We start from the raw sequence: 15,772 nt of genomic DNA, 5'->3' as shown, positions 1-15,772 counted from the left end.
TAGAGCTTGGAACTTGGACCTACTTGAAAGATGATTTGAAGGCCCGAGCTATGGAAAAAAAAAGGTGACTTCTTGACTAAAGCTGAACGGAAACTTGAATGTACACCTCTGTGTAAGGAAAGGTTGAAAGAGAAAGCTCGTTTAGAAGGAAAAGCGGAGAAAAGCTCTTGGACAAAGCTTCTGGAACGTAGCATATCAGCATTACTCTCTCTCATCACAAGGAAGAGCCTACAACTTTTGAGAGCTGGCCACCTGGAAAGTTTACAAGCACGAAACAAGTGTCACTTTCACGTTTCCAAGTATTCACGTGAAACTCACTAGAGATTTTATATATAAATATATAGGGGCGAAAGGAAGGGGGGCCGTCTAAGCCATGGCCCCCACCCAGGCAATCATTTTTTTTTTATTGAAAAAAATAATATTTTTAATTACATAATGTATTTTTTGTATTAGAATTCAGTTTAGCCCTATTCGGATCCAGAAGTCGAACTACCAGCCCGCTCGTGAAGAAAATCTTGGCTTCGTCCCTATATATATATATATATATATATTATTTCCTCTCCAGCGGAACCGCATTCCTAGTCAAACTCCCAAAGGCATTTTAGCTGCCCTGTGCTTGAACTTCCCTAGATTGGCGCTTGCACAAATAGCAATATGAGAAAAAAAAATTGCATGTATGAACAAGGTGAAGTATACATTAAAGAAATCAAACCCAAGCACACGACTCGTCAACTATATTCCGATCAGATAGACATCCATTTCAACACAACCAAAAGCCATTGCCTCCAAACAGCTCCATGCAACATCTTTTGCCCTATGGCTACAAGAAGCCTAGTCCATGAAAAGAAGAATTAGGTGAGATCGTCCTCCTCCTCCATGTCTTTCAATTTGTTCTTTGCCTTCAACAGCAGTGATGTTTTCCACGGATCCTGTGCAAATTAAAAAAGCAAATCAGCTTAAGAGTAGTTTGCCCAACGACATGAATGTAAACAAGCCACATCTTTATCTTCTACCATGATATTGCATCTTTGAAAAGAGAGAGAGAGAAAGAGACAGTATATTTCCGTGTCAGGTTTATAGGACATGAAATCTTTCACATGAATATGGCTCTAAAGATGAGGGTAAGAGCAATTTATGTGTCCAACATGGTGGAACGAGACAATAGGGGTCAAAATAGAGAGCATCTCTGTAACATAAACTAAAAACTATATCACCAAAAGTGTGAGTAAAATACATACCAATCGAGTCATAGAATCGTATTCCCTCACAGCAGCAGTGAACTTTTCAATGTCTCCCTCTTCCATGGCCGATGCCAAATCCTGACAATTAATAATAAAATAATCAGCTAAGATCCTGCTCAGAATTTTGAGCACTTCATGTTGGAAAAGAATGTTTAACCTGTGCCTAACTTGAAAAAACCAGACGGTTTCAAGCCATCTGATCATCACATCTGGAGTCAAAAGTTTTAAGGGTGGGGCAGTCAATCTTGCCACCACTTCCGAGTTATTCAGCATGTATTGTTCATGGCCTAAACATGGGCCCTCAGTCAAGCTCAACCATGTTTTGCATAGCATGCTGCTTAAGCTAGTTCATGGAAACAATGCAAGCTCCCTAAATTGAAAACAGGCCTTGAACGAGATTGAGTAACTACTAGTGCTCTCCGTACACATCTAATCAACAGAACACAGAGAATACTTCACTAATACAAGGAGCTACGCCTGTGCAAATAACCCTCCGGCCGAATTATCTCTCAGAAGAAAGATATAATGATTGTGAAAGAAAAAAGCACCCTGCAGAAAACTACTATAGGTTGTCAAGTGATGAGCTAATGCCAGGATTTTTTATGAATAACTTACAACCAACAGTCTATGTTCCCGTGTTCCAGAAAAGGTTGGATCTAAATCCTGCAAAAACGAAATTAAATTCTTCAATATGCTTTCACCATTTTCCTGGTAAATAAGGAATTGAAGATATTAACACAGCTATTTAGACCTGGTACTGCTCCAATGCATTATTTATGGCTACTGCATCTCCTTTGCAGAGGTGGCAAATGCCAGCATTCAAGAGAAGTCCTTTCACGCCATACTTCAAAAGATTATTATTCATTGATTGCCGTGCAATTGATTCAAAAATCTCAATAGCTTTTGGATACCTGAAATAGCAGAAACATGAAACTCAATGAAAAATATGCCACCTATAGAACATATTTGTGGAACTCATCAAGATGTCTGTAGGGTAAGGCCTAATACAGGAAAAATGGTGAAACGTGAGACTGTACCTTCATAAAGAACGAAGGTTAGATGTAAAATGATCATCGGATCAAGAAAGTTAGCTTAATTTTCAAACAATCTTTCCAGATCCTTCATCCAGTTGGATTTATTATAACGAGTTTGGAAAAAGTGGAGAACTATATCCCAGATTCACAGAGTCTACAGAGAGAAAGATTTTTAAACACAAAAAGCCACAATAAATGCCAAATTTCCGAAATTTCTGAACATTATTCTAAGAGGTGTTCAACATCCAAGACGCTGATAGAAAATAAGAATCAAATCACGAGAAACACCAACAAAGGCACCCATCCTATCCAACTAAGTGAGAAACTGAGAATATAATTACAACGGCAAGCTACATACTGATCTAATGAAGCAGCTAATTGTGCAACTTTTTGCTTGCACTGGTTTGCAGAAGTTGACACTTCTTCACTGTGGAACAGGTCAGCAGATTTTTCCAGGTATGCAATTGCCTGTTCAAGATCCTGATCAGCTTCATAAATTTCACCAATTTCCTGCATAATGGGAATGCTAGTCATCACTTATATGGAAAAATACTCTCCAGTTTAATGTATTTAAGTGTGAACTACAAATAACAAACACAACTAGAACACAAATCAATGATAAATGAGCATAAACCTAGATGTGAATAAATTTGCACCTATTGAACCTAAAAATTCAAGCAATAAAACTGAAAGTAAGCATGTGTTCAGGTTGACATAAGGCAGGTAACAACATGATAACACTAATAAGGAAAGAATTGCATAAACCAAAAAAAAGTGACCCAAACTGTTTTCCAGTCAAAAAGACATTTTGAGTATACCTTGCAGTATCTAGCTGCCATATTAAGTCTACCAATCTCCATAAAGTGGCCAACAGCAGCATCGTAACATCTTATTGCATCTACACAGCAAAGGATGCACCATAAGAGAGCAAAGACAAGAAAGGAACAAATTAGTGCGTTAGCAATTATGAAAGAAAGGCAAACAACACAGAGATACCACATTGGAGCACTTAGCACATGCTCCGGACCCATACCTTAACAATCCTTTGTGATCAGCACCTATTTTGGAAATTTAGTTTATCTTAACACGCAGAAAACTCCACCCAAAATAAATGCAACCACCATGGTAGCTAATAACTTTACCAGGGTATAGATATTGAATGCTGGTTCACTTAGTTTTGCAGTATGCTCATGTAACCAGTAGAGCAACAAAGGCAGCACTAATTCGGCCATGCAACAATCCAGTGATAACTGAATACACACAATTAGGTATTTCACTATTTCTAAAGCTTGAATAAGTGAACCAATGATAATGCGTAAAAAATAGTATCATACTAGCTACAATACTGCGTATATAATATATGAAAGAATATAAATTACAAATATAAAGGGGGCTCCACCAGATCTAAATGAAACACGTGAGGATGGAAACAGTGGCAAGCTAATCATTTGGGTTGAATAAGATAGCTGAAGCCATGAAAGTTGAAACCACAACAATAACAAAAAAGAACAACAGAAAAATAATCACAATTGAAAATGAATAAAGTACCAAAGAAATAACAAACTACACAACTCACTAATGGTTGCTCAGCGTACAGGTACTGGCACAGTATCATCATGATGAGCAGTAGGATTCTGAATGCAAGAAAGAAGTCTTTCAAAAAAACTCAAACTTTTTGCACATATAAAATAGACCACCTGAGTATATGGTATTGTCAAAGAGATGACAAACTTTTCCATAATGAAGTTCACAAAGTTCCATTTTAACATCTAGAACAAGAATTTAAGAAGAGCACCTTAGTTTTTCGATTAATTTTATAACAAATATTTGGAAAAATAAGAATACACCTGAATTTTTGGTAATAATACAAAGGGGACCAAACTTTTAAAAAATGGTTAAAACATCTTTTTACTCATTTAAATAGTTGGAATGCAACCAACCAATTAAAGCTATACATAAACTACCTTTGTTGCATAGAATCAAAAGGCCCATGAAAAATAATAAATATAAGGAAAGCCAGTTTCTAGGGGTCTTTGTCGCTTTAACTGATTTCCATAATATGGAATAATTAGAACCTAGTTATTAAAAATGTGATTTTATAGCGGTCCAAAGCAAACTGATTTTCTAAGGAGATAAAAAACAGAGATGCATTTGTTATTGATAAAGCTTGAGATGTATTTTTGAAAATTTTCGGCAAAAAGGGAAGAAGATACCAAAAGCATGATTATCTCTTGAAGGATGGAATCAGCTCATTCGGGCCAATTGAACGTACACAAGCTCTCGTATTTGTACTCAATAGAAGTTGGGAGACAAATAGGTATATACTGCATCACTAGAATTAAAGAAGAACATGCCAAAGAAGGAACAAAGGACACCATTAAAATTCTAAAGCACAAGAATCAAGCAGGAAAATAACATTATCTTCCAGAAGGATGCAAGAAAGCAACCTGCAGTATTGATCTTCTTAAAACAATTTCCTGCATCCACGCATGCTGAAGCAGCTTCGTGCTTGCTATCCAACTGTCCAATGAACAAGGATAAGAACATGTAAACCACAAAAGAGCATAATCAACAGAAACCAAGGATGGGAAGAAGAACCTTCAAATGACAGTCAGCCAATCGGAGATAAGAATTTCCAGCTTTATCCCCTGAAACAGAATTTGCATTAAGACGGTTCTTGCCGCTAGGAAAAGTAAAAGATTACCAACAAAACATGCATTAAACTCTACTATTCCTTTCTCTCAATACAAAAGAAGAACAGGTCCTCACGAGCAAAACAAAAAACTATTTTGATCTAACCATGGAAATTCACTGTTTTAAGAAGCATCCGATCACTGTCATGTAAGATTCAACACCATTCCCAAAGCAATCGAGACGCTCATTACAGAAATTCATCAACCAAATAGTATCACTGAGGAGAAAAATGTTGATTTTATTCTGTGAAGAGAAATCCAAAAGCATATGATTCAACCGACAGTTACGGAACCTATCAACCTAGATATTTTCCAATTCTAACCTAAAAATCGCAATCGGACATATATATATAGAGAGAGAGAGAGACGCTAAAAAAATGAAAGAGACCAGAATTCTGTAAAAACACGAAGAAAAGTCAACTAAAACTCAAAACTTCCCACCCCGATTACAAGAATAACGAAACGCACTGCACGAAATAAAGGACGCTTTCGGAAAAATCAGAAAAACAAAAGAAGGATCAATCAGCGAAGCAAGAGAGGATCGACGAGAGCTCACATGCTTTCGCTAGCTTGAACTGGTTCGCCGCCTTCTCGTACAAATCGGCGGCGTCCTCGTACTTGGACCCGAAGATTCCCCAGCCGCTGATCTTCTTCTCGGCCTTCTTCAGGAACTCGTCGCCCTTCGATTCATCCGCCATCTCCCTCCTCGCCCCAACTCCCAGGCTTCCCCGAATCCCGATAGATCGCCGGAGAACTCCGTCCTCTCTCTCTCTCTCTCTCTCTCTGCGCCAGCCTTTTATATGATCGCGGAAGAGAGAAGATGGACAAAAAGAAGGGAGGAAAAGTGGAAGATTCCGTTGTCAACAACACCGTATCGGTGTGGAAGAACAGCATGACTCGGTTGGACTACAGCTGGACTCGGTCAGGCCCGGGAGGGTCGGGTCTGTGACTCTGGTCCAGTCGGGACCTGAGCTGGCAAGCTTATTCCTTTCTCGCGGTTGAGTTCCAACGAATCCCTTTTCAGTTCACCAGGATTTTCTCGGCCAGGTTTGAAAATATCGGCGACAAATTAAGATTTTTACATTACAAAATTACAGTTGTTTGCGACGTGATTAAAGATGGCAAAAACTATCGCCTCAAGGGGAATAGTGTAGTTGGTCAAACTAGGAGCTTGTATAAAGGTAAGTTTCTAGTTCGACTTTCATGGGCACTATGTACTCGTGTCTTAAGGTAGTAGGACGCGTCATCTAAGTACAAGAGTGTACTGTTGCTATGATGACAAACACTGATGTAACTTAGGACTCCAGAGGCAGGGGGAATGAGGAGTTTTTAGATCTTTTTTGGGTGGTGGGATTTCTCACTCACCTGAAAAGACGGCAAAAACTATCAAGTCATGCATTTTGATGGCCGAAGTCTAATATGCACAGGAAACAGACTAAGAAGGCATTTGATAAAAGTAACAATGTGTTTTTCAAACTTCCCTCCTATTGTTATTTTATGTAGTGTTTGATTATTTATTTTAAAAGTAACATTTATAATTGTATCATGTTTTTGATTTGAAACCAAAATACATAACATAGCGACTCCAAGAGGTGTTGGTGCAATGGTGGGATAAGTGGTGGGTAGGCGGCCAGCTCTTAGTCTAAGCCAGGATATCACTCCTTCTGTTGTCGCACTGAAGAGCTAGTTAGCATGCAGTGCAAGTGTATCTTCAAGGCAGGTATATAGCTCTACACCTCAAGGACAAGAAAAGTAGAAATCCCTGAGGAGGGCTGGCGCAACGTTCGGAGTGGAGGCAGGTAGGAGGGCAGTTCACGTTTCAAATCTTTGGGACATCAATTTCCTGTGCTACAAACAAAGGGTGAGACATCAATTTTCTGTGCTACAAATAAAAGGTCACCGACATGCAAGTTGAAACGCGGAAAAAGTATCATCCTGAGGCACCAAAGCAATACTCTATACTAAAAAGAGGCAAGTGGTTGAATGAGAGTTTTGGCTGTTTTTCATAGCACTTAACCAAAACTCTCTCTCATCCTATCAAAAAAAGGTTTCGGTTTTTATTAAAATGATAGGATCCTTGTGTTCCATAGCCAAAACTAGAACATTATATTTGAATAAATCATTGTTATTTTTAAAATTTTACAAATGTTCATACAGAAAAAGGGAAAAGTGCTTTATAGAACTTCATATGAAAAGGCTAATATTTTGGTTCTGCCCTAGCTACTCCTCTTAAAAAAAGATCAAGATGATTCGTCTTAAATTATAAATAAAAATATATATATATATATATATATATATATATATATATATATATATATAAATGTGAAAATTTTGACAATTTGTTCCCTGTGCGGATGTGCGAATCTTTTTTCTTGAATAAGCAGATGTGAATTAACGACGCGTATTCAAACTTAAGACTTCTTCGTCGTGCTGCTGTAACGTAGACCATTTTGCTATCTCTTCTTCTCATTGAGTAATATTTTGTGACACATGATAAATCTTAACTTGAAAATCTCTCTCTCTCTCTCTCTCTCTCTCTCCACTGCAGAGTGAAAGATGAGCGTGTGAGCTAAGTAACTGAGACTCAACCACTCCAACCATAGCATTTGACATCAAATTTAGCAACAAAAGAGAGAGAGGTGGATTACTTAGAAAGCACAACTTGATGATTGGTAATAGAAAAGAGACTCTACATCCTACCCTCATGAAAGAGAGGGAGAAAAAGCAATTCGACCGGAGGACCACCATTTGCCTAAAGCAACCGAAAGCCCGCAATCTTCATCGGCAACTACCATGCCATGGGTCCCCCAACATCTCTTCCTCTCCTTTGTGTGCATGTGTATATAATGGCCCAGATCTGTATCTGTAGCTTTTATGAGCATTCAACAATAGACCATTTGATTTTCATGGTGCTTAAAACTTGTATAGTTTTAGACATTCTAACCTCATCTATGCATTCAGTCGTGTGAAACAATGAGTTGCTCAAGAGTCCAGAGCTTCTGTCCCTCCGAACTTCTCCACAATGAGTTGCTCAAGAGTCAAAACTAGATCCTCCAATCAATATGCGACCATCCCCAAAGAATGTTAGGTTCAACAGCCAATATAGATACCTAAGTATGCCAGTGCAGAAAGCAAGCCTAAAGTAGAGGTGCACAAACCGCTCACCGTTGATGTCTTGGCACAGCTGGTTAAGAATTGGGACCAACCACATGGGAGAGGTCCAAATCACGGAAGGCATAGAACACAATTTATACTTTTAGGACAACCATGAAACAGAATAATAAGAGTCATAAGATTAATGTCATATGAGCAAGCAAAGTGTTAGATGCTTATATGGTTTTTCGTCTTTATATGTTTCTAATTTTAGTTGTTTTCTTCATTTTTAGTATCATAGTTTGTATATATTATAATTCACGCCTTTTACAACATTGATTCTAGTGATTGACACCAACTCACGCACCCTCCCAACAAACAGTCAGGCCTAAACTTGTCTCTCACCGAGAGGCAATTCTCATTACTTGATAGCCCTAATCCCTTGGGATAACAGCCTATTTATGACAATATGATATTGGGACTACAAGGGGATCTGACCCATTATCAATTAACTCTATTTATAAAAGACCCCCTACGACGACACAGTTTCATTTCCTTAAGGCCAACTTAAAGACTATCTGAAAATACACATATCTGAAGATAGTCTTCGCCCAAGATAAGTACAAAGTTTTCACACATTAGCAACTCCATAATATATTATTAATGAAGACCATTCATCTAATAGCACCACCCACCACAAAGAATCAGTCCCAATATGTAGGTCACTCGCATTTGGAGGACTAGAAAACACGATCTGCAGCAGCCTTGAGATCGCCTCCGAGCAGAAACATCAAGCTTCCACCATGCACCCTGCCTTCTGGAACGGCCAAGGTGCTACTAATATTGCTAGGTGCAGGCATGCTGGCCCCTTTCTCACTCCCCAAGCCAAACAAACTTGGGGACTTCATGGATGGAGGAACCAAGACCTGAGGCGGTATCAGATGATTATGGGACCTAGATGATTCATCTGCAGACTGTGTGCAATCAATCGCCAGTTCTGATACCGTGCTAGCACCTGATGAATCATCATCGCCGCTATTGCCTGTTGAAGGATGAGCCAGCCCACGAAACAGGCCAGGGCTGATTCCTGTATTTCCTTCGGCTGTTCCAGGTATCATTGCCTGGACCAGACTGCCATGAGCAGCACACAAGCCACTCTTCCCTCTTGCAAACTTGTCACAAGGACCAGTCTGAATCTCACCGTTTTTGCCTTTGACAAGCACCCCAGCATAAACTGTCCCCTCTTGGCCCCACATGCACCTCTTCCCACCACCATGTGCTTTGCAAAAGTTAGTACTCCCCTGTGCACTCTTGCCACAACCCTCAAAATGACAACGTTTTCCCCCACCATGACGAACACAGCAATCAGTCCTCCCCCTAGCACTCTTTGTACACCCAGGTACCGCGCACCTCTTTCCACCCCCATGAGCAACACAGAAATTGGTGCCTCCATGCACACTCTTAGGGCATACACCTCCCCCACCAAACATGCAACGCTTTCCCCCTCCATGGCCCTTGCACAACGGTGTGCTCCCCTCAGCACCCTTGTTACACCCAGCAAAAATGCATCTCTTACCACCACCATGTGCTTTGCAGAAACTGGTACTACCCTGAGCACCCTTGTTGCATGCTGGATATTGACATCTTCGACCACCGCCATGTGAGATGCAGAGTCCTAAAAATCCTTCAGCACTTCTTGTGCAGCCGTCTACCTTGCAGCGTTTTCCCCCACCATGACGAATGCAAAGGCCAGATTTGCCCCTTGCTGCTTTCGTGCACCCTGGATGCCCACACCTTCTTCCACCACCATGTCCAATACAATAATCTGTTTTCCCTTCTGCACTCTTCGTGCATCCTAAGCTCTCACACCTTCTGCCGCCACCATGAGCCTTGCAGTAAACAGTTCGGCTTTCTGCACCCTTGTTACATCCAGGCTTCTGGCACCTCTGACCTCCTCCATGAGCAATGCACAACCCTGATGCTCCTCTTGCACCTTTTGTACACCCTCTGAACCGGCATCGTCTTGGATGGCTCCTGTGATCTGGAACTTCCACACCAGTATTTCCAGACATTGCACCTTGCAAGCTCTCAGCAGCAGATGAGGGATTAGAATGGACTTGAAGATTGAAACTGCATCCAACCTCCAAGTCTCGGACATTCTGGATATGCCTACTGCTGAAAGATGAAGTATCAACCAGAGACTGCATGCATCCACCTGATCTTCTACGAGCTGCAGATGTTGAACCCTCATCAACAATTGAAACCTGAATTCCATTTCCACTTTCAGCCAACTTATCCTGTGTCTGGCTTTGGAGAAAGGGACTACTATGTTGAGGAGAACCAGAAAATTCTTGGAAAATTAATCCCCCGAGAGCCTTAAGTTTAAGATATCAGTATCAGAGCCACTAAGAGATGGATCAAATGCAGCATTCTTCAGGTGAATATCCATTCTTTCAGAAGGAAGACAAGCAACTGAGCCAGAACCATTACCTCTATTAATACCTAGTGAATCAAAAGAGGAACTCCCAGCTGGTCCTAATCCTAGGACTAATGTACATCCATCATCATAGGAAACGTCCTCAAGAGAATTTGGAGAATATGCAGATGCACTAATCATGTGCACCCCTGCCGGACCCTTGTCATGGTCCTGATTGTACCCACAACAGTCTAATCGCAATGTTGTATCACCAAAGCCAAGTCCTGTACTGCAGCTGGGAAGATTGCACGTATCTGAACGTGACCCCAACATTTGAGGAAAGGAAACATCTGTAGAGTTGAGATCCATATAAGAGGAAATGATGAACTCTAAATAGGAGTTGGTAACTAACTCGAACCAACAATAAAGGAACCAAAAAGGCTCCAAAAGCACTGCAGTTCCACGGGACTGGAACACCTTTGAGTAGTATTACACATGTTAATCACTGAAAGGGAAAGACACTTTGAAGTGCATAGCATCCACCGCTCACGAAGCCAGAGGTATCTGACCGGTCCATGATTCTCGGTTCTGCTTTGAGGATCACTCAGATCATTATCTGTACATCAATGATTAACATATCTGATGACATATCTAGGATAAGAGCTCATTTGCCTAAATTTCCCTGTAATCATACTTGGCGCATCCTCCAAAGCTTTTAAATCCTAGAAAAAAGGAACACAGAAGAACCCTGCATAAAATAATCAACAAATATGACCACTACACAGGAAGGAGAATGCAATTACCGCAAACTTCTATTTGAACGAAAGTGCAAAGAACCACTAATTTGCAGAGCATAGTTAAGAAGGGCAAGACACATGATAAAGCAGCAAAAAGGAAGGTAAGTTAAAATGAAGGATACACAACAAAAAGAAAGCATAGTAAGTAGATAAAGCAAATACCAAGGAGCAGAAAAAGGAAAACAGGATGACCACCAAACAACATCACATGAAAAATTTCTTTATAACTCATACTTTATGACAGGATCTCAACTGAGCATGCAAATAGGTCAGACCCGTTGCAGGTGTTCCAGCACTTTTGGCTGTACAAGATACTGTTCCAAAATTCCAACTTCTTTCGATATCCTCGATTCAAGTTGTTTGTTTTCCTACTTTCAACTCTCTTTGAGTAGCTAAAACATGGTAACCAAGGGCCTATCATACAGCAGACAAAGTCAGACGACTTAGATGACCACCATTTGAGAATGCTAGAGTGAAGTAAAGCAGATGTTGAAAGATTCAAGAAAATAGCGACAATACAAAATGTTTGCTTAAATTCTACAAACACAACCAAATTCTATCACCATAAAACTTTATCTTAGATGGTGGAAGACTGGCCCCATATGGTTTGACAGACTAACAATTGAAACACATTACTTTTCGGAAAGAAAACGACAGATTGAGAAATGAGAACACTCAAGGAGCACAGATTGAGAACGCTCAAGGATTAGAAGCAAAAGACACCTAAGAGGCTAAGATAGAGGATGAAGTACAGAGGAGAGTGACCAATGTAAGGAATGGGAGGATCAACAAACTCCATCGACTGACTACAAGAATCTGCCATTTGTCAACTGCAGGCTGCACAATGCAACTATAAGTATAAAAGCAAAAAAGCTTCAGGACTTAAAAAATTGTGGATCTCTCTCTCTCTTTCACAACAGCCATCAATAATAAACGCTTGCTACAACTCCAAATGAGCCATTTTGTACCAGTACCCACAGTTCATCCACAAACAAGGGAAATTTGCAATAAAACAGTCACACAAAGTGTCTCAGGTCTAGTTCACCAATTAGATTCACAGAGTAGGTTGATGGTTACACAGACTAACACTTTAGTTCATTTTCAGATTTAGACGATCAAAATGTGCCTTACCAAACAAACAGAAGGATTAAATATTTGAATAAACAGAATGATTAAAATAAATGGTATTTCCAGACATCATAGGAAGCTGATGCATTACTGTTTTCATCTTCGCCAAAAGAAAAAATAAATCATGAAGGCAACCATGTCTGCAAGTACATAATGATAAAGGAAAAAAGAAACATAAACCTAAATGTAATGTAAAGTTAACAAATTCTTTGCTCAAAAAAGTATGGTCCATGCATCCATGCATGCTATTTTTGTTAATTGCCTGTGATGTTTTAGATGTTCAACCGGACATTTTCTCAGGTGGCTTATTATCCATTTGTACCTTTTAATAACATTTCAGATGATAATATTTCCAGTATGTTTAGCATGAAAAGTAGGTAACTGTTACAGTAATTTATGTTTGTATGGCCATATGAAAGTTGGGCCATCCCATCACAACTATGATTAAATTACAAATTGTACATTCAAAATGTTCCATTATGAAACGTTGTGAGCAGATTTGCAAAGTCTTCACAAATTCAAAAGAAGCACTAGATTTGCTCACCTCTACAGTGATAAATTTTCTCTTTATCCAGGTATCAAAAGTCAATTTTAACACCAGGGGATGCTTACTCTCTTTTAATATGAATCCAGAATAGGCTATATTATGAAGGTTATTGTGAATGCCACTAAACAGAATTTGAGCTAACAAAGAAAATTATGCAACTAGCAGAAAACACCACTCCTCTTCTGTACTATAATCTTTTCCTGTCTCGTGCTGAAACTTCTGTCATGACGTCTATATTTTTCTTTGATTCTTCTGCCCCTGGGAAATTTTTGGGATTTCCTCACACATGCTGAGTTATCATGAACAGCTTAGTGGGTGAAGTAGGTTAGATTTTGTGCTACCTATTTGATGCACAAAATACAGGCAGCTGATAGATAACATGTGGTCACCTGGTAAATGTAGTGGTTAAGGTGAGGGCATACAACAAAACCAGCTGTTTTCTACTAAGGTGAAAAAGCAGAAGGAGAGTCTAGCAAGTTTCAAGAAATCTGGATTCAATAATATAAGAAGCAGAAAGGGTAGTAAGAACCACAAAGCTTCATTTGGGAACTACAAGCACTTTTTTACAACTTTCCACTAGACTTTTTCAAAAGGGGCACCCCAGGCCCAAACCGATCTTGTAAAAGGCGTATCGTAATGTGTATCGGTCAGGCCGACCTATACACTATATCATAATGTATCATAAACGTAGCGTAGTATATCGTAAATTAATTCTTTAATTCATAAAAATTTTAGAAAAATGAAAAAAATAAAAAATTTAAAAAATCAGTAAAATCAGGAAAAACAAAGACAATTAAAAAAGAAATGTGTTTCAAATATATAAAAAATTCATCACATCATTCATAAGACATAATATATTAACAACACACTTGGAATTGAAAATAAAGAAATTCATAATAACATAATAAACGTCCATCACAACTCTAAAGTTTAAACTTTAAAGTGTTTTTGATTACATTACAAGTTCAAGACTTATAATATATCATGATTATCATCAATCAAGGCCTCATTGTCCCCACAGGGCCATGAGCAAACCTTCTTCTCTACAAGAGAGTTTTCCCCTAAATCCACAATTTATCATATAAATGGGCAATTTTTGTAGAAAAACTAGTAAAACTTCTCCCTTTCACAACTTTTAGACATGTTTAGAAAGAGGGAGAGAGAGGTTTCTTTGTGAAAAAACATAAAAAATCATTTTATCCTTGTATCTTACAATATGGGGGTGTATCTGACACACAATACAAGTGATATGCCTACGATAAACAAACGTATCGTATAGGTTTTTCAAACCTATAAGAAACGTATTGCACGATACAGATAACACTACTCCAAACAGCAAAATTAAACGAATCTCAGATGTAATCACCAAAATCATCCATATCAGCAACCTTCAATACTAGTCAACCGAAAAGTAAAACAAAGAAAATTATGGAACTAACCTAAACGCTACGGTATCTCCCAAAAAAAGTAAAAAATACGCACACCCTTAAGAACTTTTTTTTTCCAAGGAATACTCTTTGAAGATCAAACAAACCAAAAAACCCAATCCCAAAGAACCCCACACTCTCACACTCCGGAACCAATTTCAACGAACTCAGTCACGCCACAACCAGAAACCAAAAGGAAAAAAGGGTGGGGGAGAAAAAGGAAGTAAAGCGAAGATAACCACAAAGATGCAAGGCAAACCAAGTAAGTTCATCACATCTACACCCACCTTTCTCAAACATAAAAAACCGAAGCCCAACCTCTTCCAAAAATCGGTCGGATTAATCATCAAAGATCCTAACGAATCAACAAAAACCGACGAACCAACACAGAAGCAAAAAGGGTAGGAAGAGCCCCAAAGCTTCAATCTGGAACTACAAGCATATTCATTGCAATTTACCACTACAAATTTTCAAAAAGAGGCACCTACAACACCAAAGCCAAACGAATCAAGGATGCAATCACCAAAAGCATCCATATCAGAAACCTTCGACAGCAAACAAAAAAGGAAACAAAGAAAACCATGCAACTAGAAGAAAACGCCATAGTATCTCCCAAAAAAGGAACACACACACACGCAGCGTTAAAAACTCTCTCTTTTTTTTTCGCAAGAAACACTCTATGTAGACCAAACAAACCAAAAAGCCCAATCTCAAGGAACTCCACACTCTCACACTCCGGAACCAATTTCTACGAAGTCACTCACCCCACAACCAAAAACCCAAAGGTAAAAAAAACCATACAACCTGAACCACTTGGACACTAGCAACTCAAAAGTACGGACAATTCCATCAAAAAGAACACTAATTCAAGACCACTTAGAGAGAGAGAGAGAGAGAGAGAGAGAGAGATTTACCAGCAACAAGAGCTCAAATAATTGGCAAAAACCCTAGAAACTTATTGTCCAAGCCCTTAAAGACGAATGACATCCACAAAGAAAGGAGAAGAAGAAGGAAATGGAATTCGGGGATCCACACAGAAGACAGAGAAAGAGAGAGAGAGAGAGAACCGTTGGTGTATGTGCGAGCAGAGGTAGAGAGAGGGGAGGAGGGTGGTGATCTGGCAAACGCCGTCATTTATTTTCACGCCACCACGCCGCTTTCCCGGTTGCCGGCAATCCGTCGGGCCCACAGGTAGGCGGGAGACGAATTTCCCCAACCCCCCGCCCCCGCCACCCCCCTCCGTCCATCTCAAGCCCCCACCCCTCCTCTTTCCTTCTGATGACCCAAATGCCCTTGACCATTTCTCTTATTCTCTTGAGGATGTTCCGGTCATTTCCAACTCCAGGTAGGATATTTTTGTCAACCAGTTGACGTTCCTGTAGATATTTATTTTTCT

At 39.5% G+C, this 15,772-nt stretch overlaps 2 protein-coding genes across 2 annotated transcripts; both read right to left on the bottom strand.

Moving 5' to 3' along the window:
* Positions 1–655: 655 nt before the first annotated feature.
* Positions 656–5,757, bottom strand: LOC116248999 (alpha-soluble NSF attachment protein 2-like). Its single transcript, XM_031622082.2, has 9 exons — positions 5,525–5,757; positions 4,874–4,923; positions 4,723–4,795; positions 3,094–3,173; positions 2,634–2,785; positions 1,993–2,152; positions 1,857–1,904; positions 1,239–1,319; positions 656–929 (listed from the first exon to the last, which is right to left on the bottom strand). The coding sequence occupies exons 1-9, from the start codon at positions 5,664–5,666 to the stop codon at positions 852–854; spliced, it is 864 nt and encodes a 287-aa protein (XP_031477942.1). The 5' UTR covers positions 5,667–5,757; the 3' UTR covers positions 656–851.
* Positions 5,758–8,443: 2,686 nt separating this feature from the next.
* Positions 8,444–10,846, bottom strand: LOC116247537 (uncharacterized). Its single transcript, XM_050075908.1, has 2 exons — positions 10,552–10,846; positions 8,444–10,441 (listed from the first exon to the last, which is right to left on the bottom strand). Exons 1-2 carry the CDS (start codon positions 10,844–10,846, stop codon positions 8,802–8,804), a joined length of 1,935 nt encoding a protein of 644 aa, XP_049931865.1. The 3' UTR covers positions 8,444–8,801.
* Between the last annotated feature and the right edge of the window lie 4,926 nt (positions 10,847–15,772).

This window comes from Nymphaea colorata, chromosome 2, assembly GCF_008831285.2.
Source record: "Nymphaea colorata isolate Beijing-Zhang1983 chromosome 2, ASM883128v2, whole genome shotgun sequence".
Lineage (NCBI taxonomy): Eukaryota > Viridiplantae > Streptophyta > Magnoliopsida > Nymphaeales > Nymphaeaceae > Nymphaea > Nymphaea colorata.
This window is presented reverse-complemented; position numbering and strand designations above follow the sequence as displayed.